Source organism: Bubalus kerabau, chromosome 20 (assembly GCF_029407905.1).
Source record: "Bubalus kerabau isolate K-KA32 ecotype Philippines breed swamp buffalo chromosome 20, PCC_UOA_SB_1v2, whole genome shotgun sequence".
NCBI classification, from domain to species: domain Eukaryota; kingdom Metazoa; phylum Chordata; class Mammalia; order Artiodactyla; family Bovidae; genus Bubalus; species Bubalus kerabau.
In genome coordinates, this window is record NC_073643.1 from 9,623,727 (window position 1) to 9,645,547 (window position 21,821).

General features: G+C 36.0%; 1 protein-coding gene across 17 annotated transcripts in view; it reads right to left on the minus strand.

The window, feature by feature from the left end:
- CLASP2 (cytoplasmic linker associated protein 2) overlaps nucleotides 1-21,821 on the minus strand; it is a 180,761-nt gene that overhangs the window by 132,644 nt on the left and 26,296 nt on the right. For 16 of the 17 annotated variants that reach the window (XM_055557784.1, XM_055557778.1, XM_055557781.1 and 13 more), the window contains exon 7: nucleotides 18,329-18,399. In XM_055557784.1, coding sequence (XP_055413759.1) covers nucleotides 18,329-18,399 — 71 coding nt within the window. Of the gene's footprint in view, nucleotides 1-11,831; nucleotides 12,169-18,328; nucleotides 18,400-21,821 lie in introns of those variants that run through there. The other variant, XM_055557782.1, reaches the window with a different exon arrangement.

Here is a 21,821-nt window from a genome sequence, read left to right on the forward strand (position 1 = left end):
AGTCGCTGGCCCACAAATTTATACCAATGGCTGATTCATGCTGATGTATGGCAGAAACCAACACAACATTGTAAAGCAATTATTCTCCAATTAAAAATAAATAAAAAAAATTTTTAAGTCTCTGGCCTCATATTTTTTGCACAAATAAATTTCCAAACGTCACTTGGCATGACAGGAAATAAGACACCATGAGAAAGAATAAACAGAAAGAAACAGACAGCAAGAATAGATCCTAGAATTATCAAGATCCTACTTAGCACTCCAAATTCAAATCTGAGAATTCTTAAGCATAGACTATGAAGTATCTACATTTGGAAGTTTTTACTAGGCAAGCTTGAAAACAACTTCAGGGGTCAGAAAAATATTTTTAAAAGTGGACACAGATTTTAAAAAAATAAATAGAACTTCTAAAAATAAAAATACAATAACTGAAATTTAAATTCAGTAGGCAGGCATAATAGTAGACTAGACACAGCTCAAGGGATCATTAGTGAACTAAAAGAAAAATCAGAAAAAAAAAAAATCACCTAGGATACATACAGTAGGTACTTTAATATTTACTGAATAAACAAAAATAGGATCAAATACAAAAAGCAACCTATAAATCATGATTATGTTGACACTTCTGTTCTCACTTCAATGTTTCAAAATGACAATACTATGGTTTGGTGCAGAAACTGAAAAGGATGAATATATTAAAAAGAACTAGAAGACAGAAACTAATAAAGTGAGTAGGCTGCAGTGGTAATACTCATGATGAGAAAGGAGAGAAGGTGGTAAGAGTAGGAAAATGAGATGAAGATGGAAGAGGAGATGACAGAAGAGGACGAGACTGGGAAGAAGAGATGGTAACAGAAGGGAGGAGGGGGAGAAATAAAAGGGGAGAAGAAGGAAAAGAGGGAAACAGAGGATAAGGAAACGGAGGTGGAGAAAAGAGGAGGAAGAGGATAAGAAAAGAGACAGGGGGAGGGACAGGCAGAAATTGAGGGGGAGGGAAAAAAGAAGCCCATGTTCAATAAGGCTTTACCTTTTGTTTCCTACATTCAACACTTGCAAACAGCCCTCAGCAAGCACTGAGGTATTACAGGCCCACGATCCTGTATCTGCATTCCTGAAAGCCAAAAAGCTCTGGAAGTCCAGTTTCAGCTTGCTTTGTCTTTTTAAATTCATTTGGTGGCAAAATGTGAACTGATTTGAACTCAGTTTATAGCAAAATATGATGCGATTTGACGAGAGACTATTTATTGTCTTATTTTACTCACTGTGAATTTGCATACATTTGACTGCAAAAAATATTAATGTACTTGATTACAAGGGACTGTCTCAGACCCAAGTAGAGTTGTTATATAAGGATGCATGGTGTATGAACATATTATTTTTCTATACTCTGACATATTCTGAATTCCAAAACACAACTGGTCTACAAGGTTTCCGAGAAGAAACAGTAAATTCATATTACTATAAGTCCCTTCCCTTTTTCCTTCCAATGAAAGTCATACATTTTATATGGCTATTTAAACATTCTACTTCACTTTTATGGGTACATATATTCCAAAATCTGCAATTTCTACTTCTGAATCCATATAAAAGATTAAAAACTTCTCCATTTTACATGGCAAACAAAAGAGCGAGCCAAAACTTTATACCATTTCTCAAAAAAAGGAATTAACTGGGTGTGGATTTTCTTCAGTAAACCAACTAGTTCAGTTAAGAACCCACATCATGGATTTTCAGGCACAAAATACACTGTTTCAAATTAAATAAGTTTCTTACACCAAAGTTCCTCTTTTCACTTGAAGCTATATCCTTCCTTATTCTAATTAAAACAATGAGTAAAGGGACTTTGGATTGCTAAACTGTTTTACACTTTTACATACCAGTTATGACCATGGTCATAGCTAAATTAGCAACTGAGATTAGTAAACAATAATCCAAAATATTTTGGTTGTCCACTCTCCACTCAGCTGTTACAAGATACTCTCCTTGGCTTCCCTCTGACCTCACAAGTCCCTGTAGCTCAGTATCTTTCTCCTCCACTCAGCCACTAAATGGTGAATATCCTCTTCTCCAGACAATACACTTTATGAGTAGTTTCATCCATTCTCAATAGTTTTAAACATCTTCTGTATACGCTGGCAACTCTCAAATGCTTTTTCTTCAACAAAGAAAAAGAAAAAGATATGAACAGAGGATTAAGAGATCTATTAATAACTGCAATGGTGAACCCTGTTTGAATCTTAATTCAAACCTTCAGATTATCTGAAGAATTATGGGTGGAAGTTTGTGACATTGTATAGGAAGCAGCCATCAAGACCCTTCCCCAAAAGAAGAAACACAAAAAGGCAAAATGGTTTTCTGAGGAGGCCTTACAAATACCTGAGAAAAAAAGAGAAGCAAAAGGTAAAAGAGAAAAGGAAAGATATACCCATTTGAATGTAGAGTTCCAAGAACAGCAAAGAGACATATGAAAGCCTTTCTCAGTGATCAATGCAAAGAAATAGAGGAAAACAATAGAATTGGAAAGACTAGAGATCTCTTCAAGAAAATCAGAGATACCAAGGGAACATTTCATGCAAAGATGGGCACAATAAAGGACAGAAATGCTATGGACCTAACAGAAGCAGAGAATATCAAGAAGAGGTGGTAAGAATACACAGGAGAACTATACAAAAGGATCTTCACGACCTAGATAACCACGATGGTGTGATCACTCTCCAAGAACCAGACAGCCTGGAATGCGAAGTCAAGAGGGCCTTAGGAAGCATCACTACGAACAAAGCTAGTGGAGGTGATGGAATTCCAACTGAGCTATTTAGAATCCTAAAAAATGATGCTGTGAAAGTGCTGCACTCAATATGCCAGCAAATTTGGAAAACTCAGCAGTGGCCACAGGACTGGAAAAGGTCAGTTTTCATTCCAATCCCAAAGAAAGTCAATGCCGAAGAATGCTCAAACTACTACACAATTGCACTCATCTCACACACTAGTAAAGTAATGCTCAAAATCCTCCAAGCCAGGCTTCAACCATATGTGAACCGTGAACTTCCAGATATTCAAGCTGGATATGGAAAAGGCAGAGGAATCAGAGATCAAATTGCCAACATCTGCTGGATCATTGAAAAAGCAAGAGAGTTCCAGAAAAACATCTACTTCTGCAATATTGACTATGCCAAAGCCTTCAGCTGTGTGGATCACAACAAATTGTGGGAAATTTTTCCAGAGATGGGAATACCAGACCACCTTACCTGCCTCCTGAGAAATCTGTATGCAGGTCAAGAAGCAATAGCTAGGACTGGACATGGAACAACAGACTGGTTCCAAATTGGGAAAGAAGTACATCAAGGCTATATACTGTCACCCAGCTTATTTAACTTATATGCACAGTACATCATGCGAAATGCCAGGCTGGATGAAGCACAAGCCGGAATCAAAATTGCTGGGAGAAATATCAATAACCTCAGATATGCAGACCACCCTTATGGCAGAAAGTGAAGAAGAACTAAAGAGCCTCTTGACAAAAGTGAAAGGAGAGTGAAAAAGTTGGCTGAAAACTCAACATTCAGAAAACTAAGATCATAGCATCCAGTCCCATCACTTCATGGCAAACAGACGGGGAAACAATGGAAACAGTGAGAGACTTGATTTTTGGGGGCTCCAAAATCACTGCAGATGGCGACTGCAGCCATGAAATTAAAAGATGCCTGCTCCTTGGAAGAAAAGCTATGATCAACCTAGACAGCATGTTAAAAAGCAGAGACATTACTTTGCCAACAAACATCTGTCTAGTCAAAGCTATAATTTTTCCAGTAGTCATGTACGGACGTGAGAGTTAGACCATAAGGAAAGCTAAGCGCCGAAGAATTGATGCTTTTGAACTGTGGTGTTGGAAAAGACTCTTGAGAGTCCCTTGGACTGCAAGGAGATCACACCAGTAAATCCTAAAGGAAATGAGTCCTGAATATTCATTGGAAGGACTGATGCTGAAGCTGAAGCTCCAATACTCTGGCCACCTCATGTGAAGAACTGACTCATTGGAAAAGACCCTGATGCTGGGAAAGATTGAAGGTGGGAGGAGAAGGGGTAACAGTTGAGATGGTTCGATGTCATCACCAACTGGATGGACATGAGTTTGAGTAAGCTCCAGGAGTTGATGATTGACAGGGAAGCCTGGCGTGCTGCAGTCTATGGGGTTGCAAAGAATCGGACACGACTTAGTGACTGACGTGAACTCAAACCATTAAAAGGCATGTATGGAATAATCACAGAAATTATTGTGAACACTGAGTATTTGATACTGTGGGTTAATTTTTTAGATGTGAAATGGTCATATAATTGTTTCATAAAAAGATGTTTTACTTTATTTTACATATGTGAAGGAGTGCGTGTGCATATGTGTAAACAAACACATCCCAGTCCAGCAGGAGAATAAGGCTGGAGCAGATAGGTAGGGATACAGATGAATGAAGATAGCCTATGTACTGATAATTTCTTGAAGCTGGATAATGGGTGGTAAGGGAGGTTTGTTACCATATATTCTGTATTTCTGGGTATGTTTGAAATTTTTCCTTAAATAATTGTGGTAATTTGAATCACTTTACTCTCTTGCTCAAGACCCTACAATGAAACCCCAATAAAATGATAAGCAACATCGTAAGAGCAAAGAAAATGAAGCAGAGCAGAGAGTATGTGAAATCAGCACTTATAGATAGGAACGATTTCCTATAAGATGCAAATAAAAAGTATGTGAAATCAGCACCTATAGATAGGAACGATTTCCTATAAGATGCAAATAAAAAGGATACTATTTTGAAGAATAGTATCACAGAAAAGCTGCAACTCAGAATTCTCTGAAACAGCACAGAGAACTCATCTACCTTGCAGAATGACAGAGAAGCAACAATTTCTAAGCCTGTAAGTACAGGGCTGATTAGCAAGAACAACTGGAAACCCATGGAATGATTTCATCATTAAGCTCATCCCACCCTCAACTCAGGGAGTTCAACATTTTGCATACAGGTAAGCAAGTGCACTCTGTAAAAACGGAACCACCAGAAAACGAAAAGTCAGTTTTTTGAACCATTTAAACTTCTGTTTGCCAAAATTAAAATTTAATAGAAGAACTAGATGAGAAAATCAAGGAAATCTCCCAGAACAGATTATAAAAGGAAAAAACATAAAACTTAAGACAAAACATAAGACACAGTGAATCAATCTAGGAGGTTCAATATCTGACTGTAAGCAATTCCATAAAGTGAGACTAAAACGATTAATAATAATAACTTTATTATTATTAAAAGAAAAACAAAACAAAACAAGATGACTTCCTAGGGCTAAAAAAAACCCACGAGCTTACAGAAGTAAAATAATCAAGCAAACATACTCCAGTAAAATTTTTTAAAAATAAGTAAAATAAAATTAAATTAAATTAAAAAAAATAAGTAAAATAATCCAACAGTAACAATAAAGAATGCCTTCAATTTAAACTAAAATAAAAAAAATTTAGTAAAATGATTAGAAATTGAAAATCAAAGTGCTTCAAAATAAAATAATCACCAGATTTCAATGTTCACAGGTAAATACCATGTTCAACAGCACAGTTAATCTTAGTTACCTCTTAGTTATTAAAAATAAAGTCTATTCCATACAAAGTTTAAGAGAAGCCAAAAAACTTGGTAGTCTCTTAAAACTTCTAGGTAGATATTAACTCACTAGAGTTAGTCGCTCAGTTGTGTCCGACTCTTTGCGACTCCATGGCCTGTAGCCCACCAGGCTCCTCTGTCCATGGAATTCTCCAGGCAAGAATACTGGATTGGGTTGCCATTCCTTTCTCCAGGGGATCTTCCCAACCAGGAATTGAACCCAGGTCTCCTGCACTGCAGGCAGATTCTTTATTATCTAAACCACCAGGGAAGCTCTATTAAATAACTAGTTAAAAGATATTTGAAGACTCTTACCCTCTTTGTCAAAGGGATCTTTAAAAATTCAAGACCTTCTACTGGCACAAAAACAGAAATATAGACCAAAGGAAGAAGACAGAAAGCCCAGAGATAAACCCACACACCTACAGACACCTTATTTTTGACAAAGGAGGCAAGAATATACAATAGGGCAAGGACAGTCTCTTCAATAAGTGGTGCTGGGAAAACTGGACAGCTCCATGTAAAAGAATGAAATTAGAACACTTCCTAACACCATATACAAAGATAAACTCAAAATGGATTAAAGACCTAAATATAGGACCAGAAACTATAAAACTCCTAGAGGAAAACACAGGCAGAACACTCTATGACATAAATCACAGCAAAATCGCCTATGACCCACCCCTAGAGTAAATGGGAGAGAACACGGGTAAACCTATGGCTGATTCATGTTAATATTTGGTAGAAACCAATGCAATAATATATAACAATTATCCTTCAATTAAAAATAAATAAAAACAAAAACAAACAAGTAGGACCTAACTAAACTTAAAAGCTTTTGCACAGCAAATGAAAGTATAAACTATTCACATATAAAGCTGAAAAGACAACCAACCTTCGGAATGGGAAAAAATAACAGCGAATGAAACAACTCACGAAGAATTAATTTCAAAACTATATGAGCAGCACATACAAGTCAACACCAAAAAAACAACCCAATCAAAAAATAGGCAAAAGACCTAAACTGACATTTCTCCAAAGAAGACATACAGATGGCCAACACAGGAAAAGATGCTTAACATCACTCATTATTAGAGAAATGCAAATCAAAACTACAATGAGATATCACCGCACACCGGTCAGAATGGCTAATCATCAAAAAATCTACAAACAATAAATGCTGGAGAGGTTGTAGAGAAAAGGAAACCCTCTTGCACTGTTGGTGGGAATGCAAGTTGATACAGTCACTGTGGAGAACAGTGCGGAGAGTCCTTAAAAAACTAGGAATAAAGCCAGGAATATGACCCAGCAATTCCACTAATTCTGAGGAAACCAAAACACATGTAACCCAATGTTCGTTGCAGTTCTATTTGCAATAGCTAGGACATGGAAGCAACCTAGATGCCCACTGACAGATGAATGGATAAAGAAGCGGTGTTTCATATACAATGGACTATTACTCAGCCATAAAAAGGAACGCATTTGAGACAGTCCTAATAAGGTGGATGAACCTAGAGCCTGTTATACAGAATGAAGTATGTCAGAAAGAGAAAAACAATCATTACGTCCTAACACATATATATGGAATCTAGAAAGATAGTACTGAAGAGCCTATTTGCAAGTGGCATTGGAGACACAGACATTGGGAACAGACTTATGGACACAGCTCAGTGGGGGGAAGGAGAGGGTGGGCGGTACGGAGTACGGAGAGAGTAACATGGAAACATGCATTACTATATGTAAAACAGACAGCCAATAGGAATTTGCTGTATGACTCAGGGAACTCAAACTGGGGCTCGATAAGAACCTAGAGGAAACAGGGAGGGAGACAGGTGGGACGTTCAAATGGGAGGGAACATGGGTAAACCTATGGTTGATTAATGTTGATATTTGGTAGAAATCAATGCAATACTATAAAACAATTATCCTTCAATTAAAAATAATTTAAAAAATTCAAGACCTTCAGTAATTCTGTGAAGTAAAAGGACAAACACAATTTAAATCACTATTTGGTATTAATAAAATTAAATAAAGACATATTTCATAATAACCATAATATCAAACTAAACAATAAATGAGGCTCATAGTAAGGATTACTTAAAACCTTTAAAATGTCATCATTTTAGGTAGTTAAAATTTCACCACAGCTACAGGTTGGTTACAACAGCTGTCAAGAACATCAACTACATATTCTACACACACAAAGAAAAGATGTAAACCTTTTCATGAAAAATCAGGTTCATGAGCAACATCATGTTTGCATATATGTTGCTGTTGATGTCCACCACTTTGCACCCAGATGGGTAAATGGGTCTGTTTCAAGAAGATTTTCAGTCTTAGTAACTACTACTTTTCCTGCCTTTATTGCTGTTGAATGCCCCAATTTTTTTCTCACTTCTAATTTACTTCCTCTCGTCATAGGCTATTTTTCCCCCTTATTGCTCCTAGAAGAAAAGTTTGCCCTTTTGGCCAGTAAGTTAAAGGGCTGCTTCTTTCAGTGCCTTAAATTACTGACTCCGAGTGTATCACGTAGAACAGTCAAGGGTTTGGAAGGAGAGAAATCTATTCAGCATTAATTTCTTGCTATTGTCCTCGATCCCCCAAACCAGTCGTTACATGTCAGATTAGAATGGTCCCAAAAGGCTAAGTGAAAGCCAAGGTTATATCATCACTTGTTTGTCTTTTTTAAAAGATTCATGTTTGGAAGAATAGACTGTTTTGAATTGTTTAAAGTTTAGAAACAATCTATTTGCAACAAAACCTTATTTCTTTCCAGTCACTCTGTAGCATAACAACAAAAGGCCAAATTCCTCTTGTGAGCTTTTGAGGCAGATTTCAGGGCTCAGCGCCACATAATAATCCTACAGGTTTTTAACTCTGTCTGGTTTAACTGCCCAGAGCTACTTCATAATCATCTGACTGCTTTGTTTTGTACCCTTGGGTGAGATAAAGACAACTAAACAAAAAGGCACATGAAAGCCACCCCCAACAACTCTTCAATTGATAGTCATTACTGTGCTTCTCAATTCCCAGTTTGCCTAGAAATGAAACTGTTAATAAAATCTTTCATATGTCCATGAAGTTAAGCCTACATAACATTTCTAACAGATAACAGACTAATAACCAGGACACAGAAAGAGAAACTATAAATGAAAAAGCCAAAAGCAAAAAGCTGGAGCCCAGGGAACTCTACCCAATACTCTGCAACGAGCTACATGGGAAAAGAATCTTAAAAGAGAGTGGATGTAAGTATATGTATAACTGATTCACTCTGCTGTACAACAGAAACTAACACAACATGGTAAATCAACTCTACTCCAATAAAAATTAATTAAAAAAAATAAAAATTTAAAAATTATTCTCAAATATCTCTAAAAGATGCACCCAACCCAGGGATCAAACCCAGGTCTTCCACATTGCAGGCAGATTCTTTACCAGCTGAGCCACCAGGGAAGCCCAAGAATACTGGAGTGGGTACCCTATCCCTTCCCCAGGGGATCTTCCCAACCAAGGAATCAAACCAGGGTCTCCTGCATTACAGGCAGATTCTTTACCCTCTGAGCTACCAGGGAAGCCCAAAAGATGCATAGGGGGAAAAAAAGTCACCTAAAGATGCCACAAAGCAATTCACAGTAAAATATATATATATAAACATTCAAACATATGAAGATGATCAATGTTATCAGAAAGAAGACAGGAGATTTTTTTTTTAAAGGGTGAGATATTTTTTAACCTATCTGATATGCAAATTTTTAGAAACTTAATAATCATGAGAACTGAATGTAAGATAGAAGGCACTGTTGGTAAGAAGTGGTAAAGCCTTTTGGGGAAGAAATTTGCAAGAACTAAAACAACTTGAAATGAATAAAAACTCTGATCCAGAAATTCTACTTCTAGATTGTTTTAAAAATGTGTGTGCAAAAATATATGTGTATACACACACACATGATTTGTACAAAGGTGTTCATTTCAGAATCATTTAGAAAAGTTATATGTGATTAAGCAATCTGAAATTCCATAGACAAAGAGATATTTATGACACACATTCATACTGTGGAGTACTATGCAACAGTGCAAACAAATGAGAAGTTACATAGGATGACATTTTTAGAAAAATCCACCACTATGCACTACCGAGCACACACAGTAAATGGCAAAAGTATGTGGAGAATGATACCATTCATGTAAACAAAGTCAAAACAAAACTATTTTGATACTTAATATAAATGTTAAGGCAGAGTAAAAGGTATGAAAAAACAAACTCCATACTAATGAAAGTGTTCCTCTCTGCTTATCTCTAGGCTTAGGGGTTTGGAGGTGGTTGAAAGGTGGTTCTTTATTTACATTATTTGATTTTTGAAAGAGAGAAGATACTAGCTTATTAAAGAATAAAAAACAAAATACATAAGGAATAGCATAAACCAGTGCTGTATGTATTCTCAAGATACTAGTATGATGCATGTATATTACCTGTGAGAGAGACTAATACACAGAGGAGTACATATGAAACTCCTAAGAACTATAAACCCCAAGATGACCTGTTACTGCTTAGATTTTTAATTTTTTAATAAAGATGTATTACTTTATCACTAGAATCCAATAAAAGTATTTTCATTTTAAAGAGGAAGAGAATATGTGGGAAGGTTATTTTCTGAGCTTTATAAGAGGTTGTTACTTTGATTTTTTTTTAAAAATCAACACATTCTTAAACAGTCTGAATGGATTTAGTATTATTGAAAAAAGAAAAAGTAAGTAAATATACACTGATAGCTACTGAACCTATAATGTTTAAGAAGGAAATAAAATCTGGATACAGTCCAAATAAAATGCAACATTTAGAGCTGCTTACAAAATAAGGTTTAAAAATAACAATCAAATAAATTTGGCAATGCCTTTAAGTATATGAGAACTTAATTCATTAATTTTAATGGCTTTTGCCTTAAAAACTGGAAGTTAAAATTACATTGTTGTTTATTTCTATAAGGACATATAAAAGTTAGATAAATTCTTGAAATAAACTATAACAATATGCAAAATCAGATTTACTACCATATTCCATTAACATATATATAATTATTTAAATGACTGTTTACCAATATGATTTTTTTAACATAAGTTTGCACTCTATTCCTCAGCATCCCAAAGGGACAAACTCCTTAGACAGAAGTCATTAAATAGTCATAAAAGAAGGCTGAAACTATTAAAAAAAACTTCCAAAATACATGAAACACTTCTGAAGTAACCTCAATTCCCCTTTGTACACATCTCTGGTGCTGATGCGATTATAAAGTATATATACCTCTAAGCATCTTAACAAAAGGTTTAATAATGAAGAAAAAAAAAACTAAAGTACTAAATGTTATGGAAGGCCAATACAAAAGGCACACTTGAGGCTCTAGATTTGATTCTGGTTTGCTCTGTCCCTGAATCTGGGATTTATAATCTCAACAAGCCTTAGTTTCCTAAGCTGTGAAATGGAAAAACCAAAATCCTCTTCACACTTCATTTATTTGTACCTGAGGAGTTAATGGACAATAAGTACACTCCTGTGCTTTGGAAAACTAGACAGCACTATAAAAATACATTTTAAAAATTATTCTTATCACAGTAAAACACTGGCAAAATCGATTTTTTTAAATCAAACTATATCTGTATAGAATTTGTAAAGGACTAAATATTTTCTAGAGAACTACTTACTAGAGATAATGACAAATAACAAGCACATCAATTAAAACAGGGTCTATGGCAAGCCATTTTGCCTCTTTATCTACTTAATCACTATAGAATTCTACTTGTTGTCAAATACAACAGCAATTTTGTCAAGCTAGGTAACTCTGTCAAATCTGTCATTCTTTCAAAGGCCATGTTCTCTCTTCAAAGCTTCTGCATATTTTCCATGTTTCTTTCAATATCCCTTTATATCCACCACCAAAGACTGAGGGTTTGCTTGGTAAGATGCAAGGTAAACTGTCATATTTGCCAGATTCCATACAGACATATCAAGTAGAAAAAGATACCAATGACAAGTACACATACACGTGTATATATGAACATACAAGCGGTGTGTACACACACATACACAAAGTGCCCTTCATTCTTTAGGGAGAAATACATTTCTTATACAGCAAATGATCGTCACTTTAAAAGGAAGTGTACAGCACAAGCAAAAGAAGAAAAATAAATCTTACTCACCATCTCCCATAGCCATTCAGATGGTCCAGGGAGCTCTCTCAAACCAAGAGGTCAAACAGCACTACAAACAAATGCAGCTCGGTGCCTGCGCCACTGGGCTCGGCCTGCAGCCTGCAGACACCCTGCAGACACCCGAGCACGGTGTGACCCAGGCCGCGCTGCAGCTCTGCACCGCAATAGCCAACAGCTGCTACTCCACTTCAAAATAAAAGTCTGGGGTCTTGCTGAAAACCCTCGTCTCTTTAGCAGAGCCTCGCAGAGCTTGATCAAGATTATTCTTTAACTGCATGTAAGAGGTTAGATACAGGTTGTGGTATTTCTCCTTGTGCTGCCTGCCTGAAATTTAATGTAAGAAAAGCTCTGGGAGCCAATAAATGCCATCCCACTGAGGGACTTTTAATGCAGTCATCAAAACACAAGGCATGTGTTCAACAATCATTTTCTGCTTCCCTAAAGATATCCATGTAATCAGTAGCAATCACATGATCTGATGGATTAACTGATTTGTGCCTTTTTTAGAGGTTTTCATCATTTTGTCGTTACCTTTTAATATTTACAACGGAGACTGCTAGAAGGACACAAACAGGAATAGCCCAGTTTCCATGATTAACTGCTCTCATTATGCAGGAAGCATTTCTGGCTGCCGTAAACAAATCACGTCAAAGGCAGCCCATCAAAGGCTGCTCTGTGTGCGGACAGCAGGGCCACACGGAACAAAGCTTGCTTCTGGTGGAGACAGGACGCAGCCAGTGCGCAGCTGCGGGGCCTGGAGCGCCCTCCATCCACGCTGCACAGCCATAAGCGCACTGTCAAGCTCCGAGAGGGCTCTGGGGCTCCTGGTCACAGACAGACACGCTTTTCACTCAACCTAAGGAAAGGGCTGCTTTGCTTTTCGCCAAAGGGTATGTTATCAACTAGACTGCCAGTTACCTTATTGCCTTGTATAGCCAAATACCAAGGTAATTTCAGAGCCTAGTTTCTATGCTTTATTTTATTGCCAACCTTCTAAAACAATTATTTTCCTAGCAACTGTTTTCACACAGAGAAGCTGGGAGATATCTTACAACGATTACACGCCAAGACTGCATTCGGTCCTACACACACACTTGACAAATCAGAATTATGCGGAGTTTTTTCAGTGAAAAAAAAAAAGAAAAAGACTTGCAGTCACAGCCACCAACACGTCCGTGTTTACATCTCGGTGAGCGTAGGAGCCTGTCTAGAAAGCTCCATGATGACACCAGACCCAGCCATAATCACAGGGCGCCTGCAAGTTTCAGTCTTTTCCTTCCTACAGTGATGCTGTTGCCTTCTTTCAGCCATGATTTGATTAATTTTAAATCCAGTTTCCTTCTAATAGCAGTTAATTCCACTGCACTTAAGGATTCTGCCTAACTTACTCTATAATGAGAATTAAAGTCAGACTTGAAATATCCTCAAGACAAAAAAAAAAATACCATGCATTTCTCACTATTCCCAAATTATACGACACACTCAAATCTCTGATAATAGAATTTACTTTGTGTTCTTGAGTATGCTGAACTAATGCTCTAGAAAATCAAGTCAAAGAGTTCAAACAAAACTTAAAAGGGTACAGATATGGCAAGCATGAAAGAAATCAGAGCCAAAAGCATGAGATGTAAGGTTATGCATTAGGACGTGCATAAGGAGAGAAGAGGTAGATGGAAGAGGAAATAAAACAGACACTTTTCCCAAACAATAAACGTATATAAGGTAGTTTGAGGTCATATCACTACCACCTACCACAAGCTTCTCCAGCCTAAAATCCTTCTTAGTCCCAGAAGCCTATCAAGACTCCTCCTAAGGCCTACAAGACCCTCATATCGTGGTTCCTGCTTACCTTTCCAATTAGCTCTCATAGACGCTCTCGCTTCCAACCTAGCCCTTTCCGCACTAGGTTCTAGTCAGCCCTGGCCTCCTCCACTCCTTTCTTCATACATATGAAGATATTGTCCACCTCTCGGCCTTTACAGCCACACTTTCTCTGCCCAAAGTGTTTTTTACCACCATGTATCCAATGACCAACTCATTCTCCTTTATCAGGTCTCAATTCAAATATGTCAATGCTCAGAGAGGCTTGCTCACCCTTCTGTCTAATGTGGCATCACTGAGTTAACATCTCCATACCCTATTTACTTCACTGAATGACTGTGCAGATGACAGATTTTAAACTACAGTGGTTCTTAGACACTTATACCACTTTTACAACAAATCCTCTGGATTGGTTTTTGTTTGTTTATATATAATAAGATCATTTTCTCATCCCTAAACAACCTAAATCAATATAAGAAGTATGGTATTTCATTATTATAGTTTTAGGCAAAGACACACTAAAAGTTTTTACTTCTCCTAACAGTTTTCTAGTCACAGAACATCAGATGAAACAAATCCAAATTAAATACCAGGTTTGGCTGAACTCACAATAATTTGTTTTGCATATGTACACCAAGTGAGAGAGAGAAGAGGTGGTATCTTTAATAGCTCTTCATTCTGTTGTGTGCATGAACTACTTCTACAGGTTTCCATGTTGAGCCTTTATTCTGACTTAAATGCTTTCCTGTCTGTAACTTTATTTTCAAGTTTTAGTTTGAGTGAATAGTAACAATGACCCAACAAAGGATTGAAAATTACGTGGGGAAAAATTGTGCAGAAATAAAAAAATGGAGTCAAATAAATGTTCACTACATTACTTTAGGTATAATCTTATTTGCTGTTGTTGATTAGTCACTAACTCATGTCTGACTCCTTTGCCACCCCATGGACTGTAGCCTGCCAGGTTCCTCTGTCCATGGGATTCTCTGTAGGCAATACTGGAATGGGTTGCTGTTTCCTTCTTCAACTTGCCAGTTAATAAAACTGGTTTTCAGTGCTCAATTGACATATTTTTCTACCTGTGAAAATTATTCAGGCATCTTGGGTTGGGATGAAATATACTATAATGTTGGGAAAAATTAGGAAATTATTCATTTAATGGCTTTTTTATTTAGCAGCGAGGATTTTAAGGAATAATTTAATTTCAGTAAATTCATTAGACAAGGAGTAGTTGTATTTTCTTTCATTACCAACTGCAATCACTCTGGATATCCATGTGTTTACTTACTTATGATCTCTCTGTCCCTAGAACTTCTAGTAGGTTTGTCTAGGCTGAAACTTTAACTGTCTTCTTCACTCTTGTGACAAAATCCATTTACATTTTAAGAAGACCATTCTCAATTCTGATAGAAAGCAGATTTCAGGGGTCAAACACAGAACTAAAACCTATTGCAGTAGGTTGCAGGTAAAAGCTAAAGGAGATTTACAGAAGGGTTTTAGCAGTGGAGATGTGAAAAAAAATTAGCAAACGACACATATTAGGATTTCAGAGGGAGAAAGGACTAGTTAGAATGGGAGATCAATGCTAATTATTAATAATTCTAATCAGGAAAGTTTTTAGCTTGAGTTGATGGTGGTGCCATTGACTGAAATGGGTAAACTGGGGAAAGAACAGATTTGAGGGAAAGGAAGAGAACAGGCTTTAATTTTTGGACCTGTTAAGCCCGAGATACTTATCAGGCATCCAAAGGGAAAGGCTACATCAAGGTGACAGGCTCTGAGATGTAGAACACAGAGAGATAAATGAGGGCTAGAACTACATACTTGGAGTCATCAGCAAATAGTTACCATGTAAAGCCTTTGGGCTGGATTAGGTCACTGAGAGAGAATAAAGACAAGGTGGGAGAGAGGCTTGGGCCCTGGGATCTGCCAACATGATAAATGGGCTTTCCTCTTTTAGCCTCTTAATAACAAAGCTGTTACAGTATTTTTCAATGATAGTACAATACCATCATCAAAATCATCCTGACCAATTTTTACACACCAATATATATATTATAGATTTTTAATGTTCACATTTGACTATACTTTCAATATGCAGATTATCATCTCCAAAACAAAAGGATTCCTGAAGATTTCTTTCCAAGAGACATAAATGCCAGGTACTAACCCTAAATCTCCCTGTTTATGGAGAGATCCATAAGAAAAAGAGATGAGAAATGAGAGCTAAAAGAACAAGAAACAAAAAAACCTTCTATCTTTTGAAGGTAACAAAAATATCGTCACAAAATACAAGAAGGGCAATATTTTCAAAAAAAATCACAATCAAATAATAAATATCTTAAGTTTATAGTATGCACTGTGTTTTTCTTAAGAGTTGTGACTTTTTCTTAAGAGTTGTGACTACATAGTCTGGAATACACAAATGAGAATGCACTGTAAATGATACAAAAACACAATTCCTTAATTCAAGGAATTTTAACAAATCGCCATCTTTTTGCTCTTTCTGGTTTGTATGGAAATGGACAGAGGTAACTGCTGGAAAAATAAGAACAAAGTACTTAAAACACCTTCTATTCAGAGAGGAAGAGTGAGAAACAGCTGGCAATCAGGGTGAGGACTGGTAGTGCTAAAATCAACTTATGCTCCTGCAACTAAGTTTAGATTAGGGTGGACACAATCTTCTTAACACCAAATTCTTACTACATCTGCCTGAATGCAATACAACAAGGCTTGCATGCTAAGTCACTTCACTCGTGTCCGACTCATTGAGACCTCATGGACTATAGTCCACCAGGCTCCTCTGTCCATGGAATTCTCCAGGCAAGAATACTTAAGTCCTGGTTTAATCTGGAGAAAAATAACTAAATTATATTAGTAACTAGTCTTCCTGTCTGTAACAATTCTAGTCTACCTGACTATAACAATTCATACAACAAATTTTTTCTCCAGTATCATATACATTATTAAGCTAAGTACACTATCTTTATAAAATAAACCTATTTTCCTAGGTGCAAAAACTACCTATACTATCTTTGGAAATAGAATATATTATTCACATATACAGTTAATTAACACTTAAGGACTGAAGGTAAATGCTACCCAGTAAGATGAAACACAATTTAGCAAACCTTACAAAAAAGAAGAGCAACCACAAAATCAAATAAATGCTAGATACCAACACCAAGCCTCCTTGAATCCAAGGAGGTTTCATTCTAATTAAGAAGCCAAAAATGATTATACTGGTGAAGTTCCCATGTCTGTGTTTCTTCACTGGTATCATCACTGATAGTCTAAACACAGGTGTAACAGAGTAATCAACCCTACAATTTCTACTAAAAATCAGTTACATAAAACAATTACTCTGCTATCATAGGTATAACATTCTCTAACATAAATCATACCAATGTTTTCTTAGGTCAATCTCTCAAGGCAATAGAAATAAAACAAAAATAAACAAATGGGACCTATTCAAACTTATAAGCTTTTGCACAGGAAAGGAAACCATTAAAACAACAACAACAAAAACAACCCAAAAGACAACCTATGGAATGGGAGAAGATATTTGTAAATGATGCAATTGACAAGGGCTTAATTATACAAACAGCCAAAATATACAAACAGCTCATACAACTCAACAACAACAAAAAAACCCCAACAACCTAATTGAAAAGTGGGCAGAGACCTAATTATATAATACTCCAAAGAAGATACACAGATGGCCAACAGGCACAAGAAAAGGTGTTTAACATCACTAATTATTAGAGAAATGCAAATCATAACTACAATGAGGTACCACCTCACACCAGTCAGAATGGCAATCATTAAATGTCCACTGACAGATAAATGGATAAAGAAGATGTGGCTCATATATCCAATGGAGCATGACTCAGCCATAGAAAGGATGAAATAATGCCATTTGTGGTAATACAGATAAACTAGAGATGATCATACTATGTGAAGTTAAGTTAGAAAGACAAATGCCATATGATATCACTTATGTGTGGAATCTAAAATATAAAACAAATGAACCAATCTATGAAACAGAAATGGGCCCACAGATAGAGAAGAGACTTGTGGTTGCCAAGGGGAAGGGAAACTAGGGGAAGATGAACTGGGAATTGGGGTGAGCAGCTGAGAACTATTATATACAGAATGGATAAACAACAAGGGCCTGCTGTATAGCAGAGGGAACTATATTCAATCTCCTGAGACAAACCATAATGGAAAAGAACATAAAGAAGAACGTGTATATGTGTATAACTGAGTAACTACAGAAATCAACACAACACTGCAAATCAACTATACTTCAATTACAAAATAAGCTGAGTAAAAAACACAGTTTATGCATAGAAGGACACAGAGGACAAGGGGGTCATCATATCTTCAACACAGAGGATACCAAAAATAAGGTTAAAGAATAATACCACTTTACACAATTAACCCATTATTAAATTTTCACTTATTCCAAGAGTCAGAGGATAGTTAATGATCAGAAGAATATAAAGACTTTGTTACTATATCCTAACCAAGTTTTAACCCACAAAGTCAAATCTGCTGAATCAGTGATATAATAGTTGACCTGAAGGCATATTTTAGTATCTAAAACTCTGCTACCTAATCTCAGAAATGTTTGAGATCTGGATTAACTTAATTATTCTTACCTTTGCAGGCACTCAAAATCATACCGCCTGAATTTTGCACTTCATCAAATTTGGCAAGTATCATTTCTAATCTGGGAATAAAGAATAAATTCTGTTTATTTTACATACATTTTTAATTAGAAACAATTTCCTTCACCACTTCCCTGAGAAAAAACAATCCCAGGGATTCAGTTAGTTGTATACAACTCTCTTTTTATAATTAACTCACTTACTGAAAGCAGACACAAAACCCATCTATTCGGTAGAGACAAGGAGTCAAATACAGGTAGAACTCGACACATTCACAGGTGCATTTGTAAAAAGATAACTTTCAAAGGAAGGGGATTACAATGTATAAAATAAGTACGTTACAGGGATATATCGTACAACAAAGGGAACAGAATAACCATAAATGGAATATAAAAACTGTTAACTGTTATGTTGTACACCCAGAACTTATATAATACTGTACATCTACTATAATTCCACTTTTTAAAAAAAGATAACTTTTACACAAGACAGTTTCATAGTTTCATCATAAAATTATTTCTCCAAATCCATCAAAAGTACTTTAGTTCCAACTTTACAATGAATCCACTCAGTCACCAAGACATTTTTTTAAAGTACATAAAAATCATACTAAGGAAACTTAAACATAAAAACAAAGAAATACAAAATGTCAAAATTAAAGTAATACTGATGTCACTGATAATCTCATGTTGAATTTTAATTCAATACCAACTCTATTAACTCTTACATTCAGAATAATTACTTTCTACATTTGTTATCACTTTTAATTAAAAATGTGTTTTTTATTAGAAAAGTAATATATACTCATTACAAAAGAAAATTAGGAAACATAAATAGAAACAAAGAAAAAACCCACAATCCCACCACCCAAGAGAATTTATTCAATTGCCTGCTTTCCAATTCTTTATATTTATATATAAATTTTCTTTGGGTCAAAATGGGATCACACTGACAGCACTATTTTTAAAACTTTTTCAGTATTATATCATGCTATGATTTATTCTTCAATTTATGACTTAGAGATCTAGGTAGGTCTTTAACTGCCAAATGTTTTTCTCACATCAATGTTTCTGTCATAATTTCACTTCTAAAACTTTAGTTAAGCCTTAGCCCACATTCTGTCATCTTTTACTTGTAAATTGAGGATGAAGATACTGTTTGGTCTAGAAACTTTTTTTTTTTAATTGAAAACCTTCTAGAAATTTATTATAACAGGATTTCTAAACCTTAAACTCATCTCAGAGTCACACATCTGAAACCATTAAATTCAACAAATATTCATACATCTGAAAGTACTTCAGTCAAAAGATACCAAGTCCCTTCAGCCTACAGAACAGTTATCTTCCAGAGACTTGAACAGACATTAAATAGGCTGCCCAGACAACATGTGGACAAGATGAGCCAAGGGAGGGAAAATTGGAACTGGAAGATAGGAGTTCAGAATGAAGACCACACAGGCCACAAAGCTCTTCGGGAAAAAGTCAGAACAAGATGTTAAGGAGCATGAAATTAGCACTCAACTATTCAGTAGCAAAATGGGAGGAGGAAACGAAGGGCTGCAAGCTCTGAGAGAAAGGATGGTTGGTAAGGAATTGACATGGGACAGATAAAACAGCAAAGAGTGAAGATACAGGCAGCTTTAATGGGAAGAGGAAATACTAGCAAATATAACAGTAATAGGGAGAAAGATAGGAATAAATAATAAAGGCTATTATAAAATAATATAGCTATTTAGAAAAACAACCTTATTCAAAATGGAGGCTACATAATCTGATGGAAAAGGAGGAAACAACATAAGAGTAGAAAGAAGAAACTAGGATCTTTTAAGTAATTCAGGAAGAAAAAAAATTAGGCAACTTAACCGAAGGCAAATACAATGGAGGCAGGAATATCCAAAAGCAACTTAGAAGGCCAAAGGATAGAGGTGTGTAAAGCTCTGGAAGGTTCTGATTCAGGATAAGGATAGAGACTAATAAAGCATTAGATTGGAACCAGAAAAAAAACTCTATCTGAAGTCCATATATAAGTTTAGAGTCATAATAAAAAATCACAAATACAACATGAAAGAGAGAATTAGGTATCTCAGAACATAATCTCTTTTGTGTATCAGCCAATTACTGATAAAATATTCATGCCACACAATTCACCCCTTTAAAGTGTACAATTCAATGGCTTTTAATATAAAGCTAAGAGATGTACACAATTTTAGAATGTCATTATTATCCCAAAAAACCACCCAATACTCATTAGCAGTCACTCTCCCCAATTTTCTCAGAACTATGCAACCATTAATCTAGCTTCCTTTCTATAGATTGCCATGTCTAGCCATTTCATATAAATGAAATCATCTAATATGGCTGGCTTTTTTCACTGACAATGTCTTCAAGGCTCATCTATGTTATAATATATATCAGTCACCCCTGTTCATGGCCAAGTAGTAGTTTGTTTACAGATATATTCTACTGTTTATCCATCAGCTTACGGACATGTGGGGATGTGAGACATTTTGACTTTTTAGCTATTATGAATGTTCACAATGTTGTTATGAACATCTGTGCACAAGCTTTTGCGTGGATATGTTTTCACATCTCTTGCGTATATAGCTGGGGGTAGAACTGCTGGATAATATGGTAATTCTGTTTAACATTTTGAGGAACTACAGACTGTTTTCCGAAGTGGCTATACCACTTTACATTCCCATCAACAATGCCTTCTAATTGCCCTACATCCTCAACAACACTTGTTATTGTCTATCTTCTAATTTTAGCCAACCTAGTAGTATCATCTTATATTTCTCTGATGGCTAATGATGCTGAGTACCTTTTCACGTGCTCACTGGCCACTTGTGTATCTTCTCTGATGAAATTTCTATTCAAATCCTTTTACTGTTTTTAAAATTGGGTCATCTGTCCTTTTACTGTGGCGCTCTAAGAGTTCTTTATTATATATTCTTCATATACTTGGGACACATGTTTTTTATGAGATGTATTATTTGTAAATATTTTTCCCATTATGTGGGTCTTTTTTTCGATTTCTTGATGATGTCCCTTGAAGCACAAGTTTTTAATTTTGATGAAGTGCAGCTTATTTTTTTCCTTTGGTTGCTTATCCTTTTGGTGTGACATATAAGAAACCATTGCCTAGCATTCTCTATAAGTTTTATCATTTTACACTTAGTTCTGTGATGCATTTTGAGTTAATTTTGGGATGTGGTATGAGGAAGAAGTTAAACTTTATTCTACTACATGTGGAAATCCCACTTTCACATCACTATTTATTGAAGAGAGCTATTTCAAATCCTAAAAGATGCTGCTGCAAAAGTGCTGCACTCAACATGCCAGCAAATTTGGAAAACTCAGCAGTGGCCACAGAACTGGAAAAGGTCAGTTTTCATTCCAATCCCAAAGAAAGTCAATGCCAAAGAATGCTCAAACTACTGCACAATTGCACTCATCTCACAGGCTAGCAGAGTAATGCTCAAAAT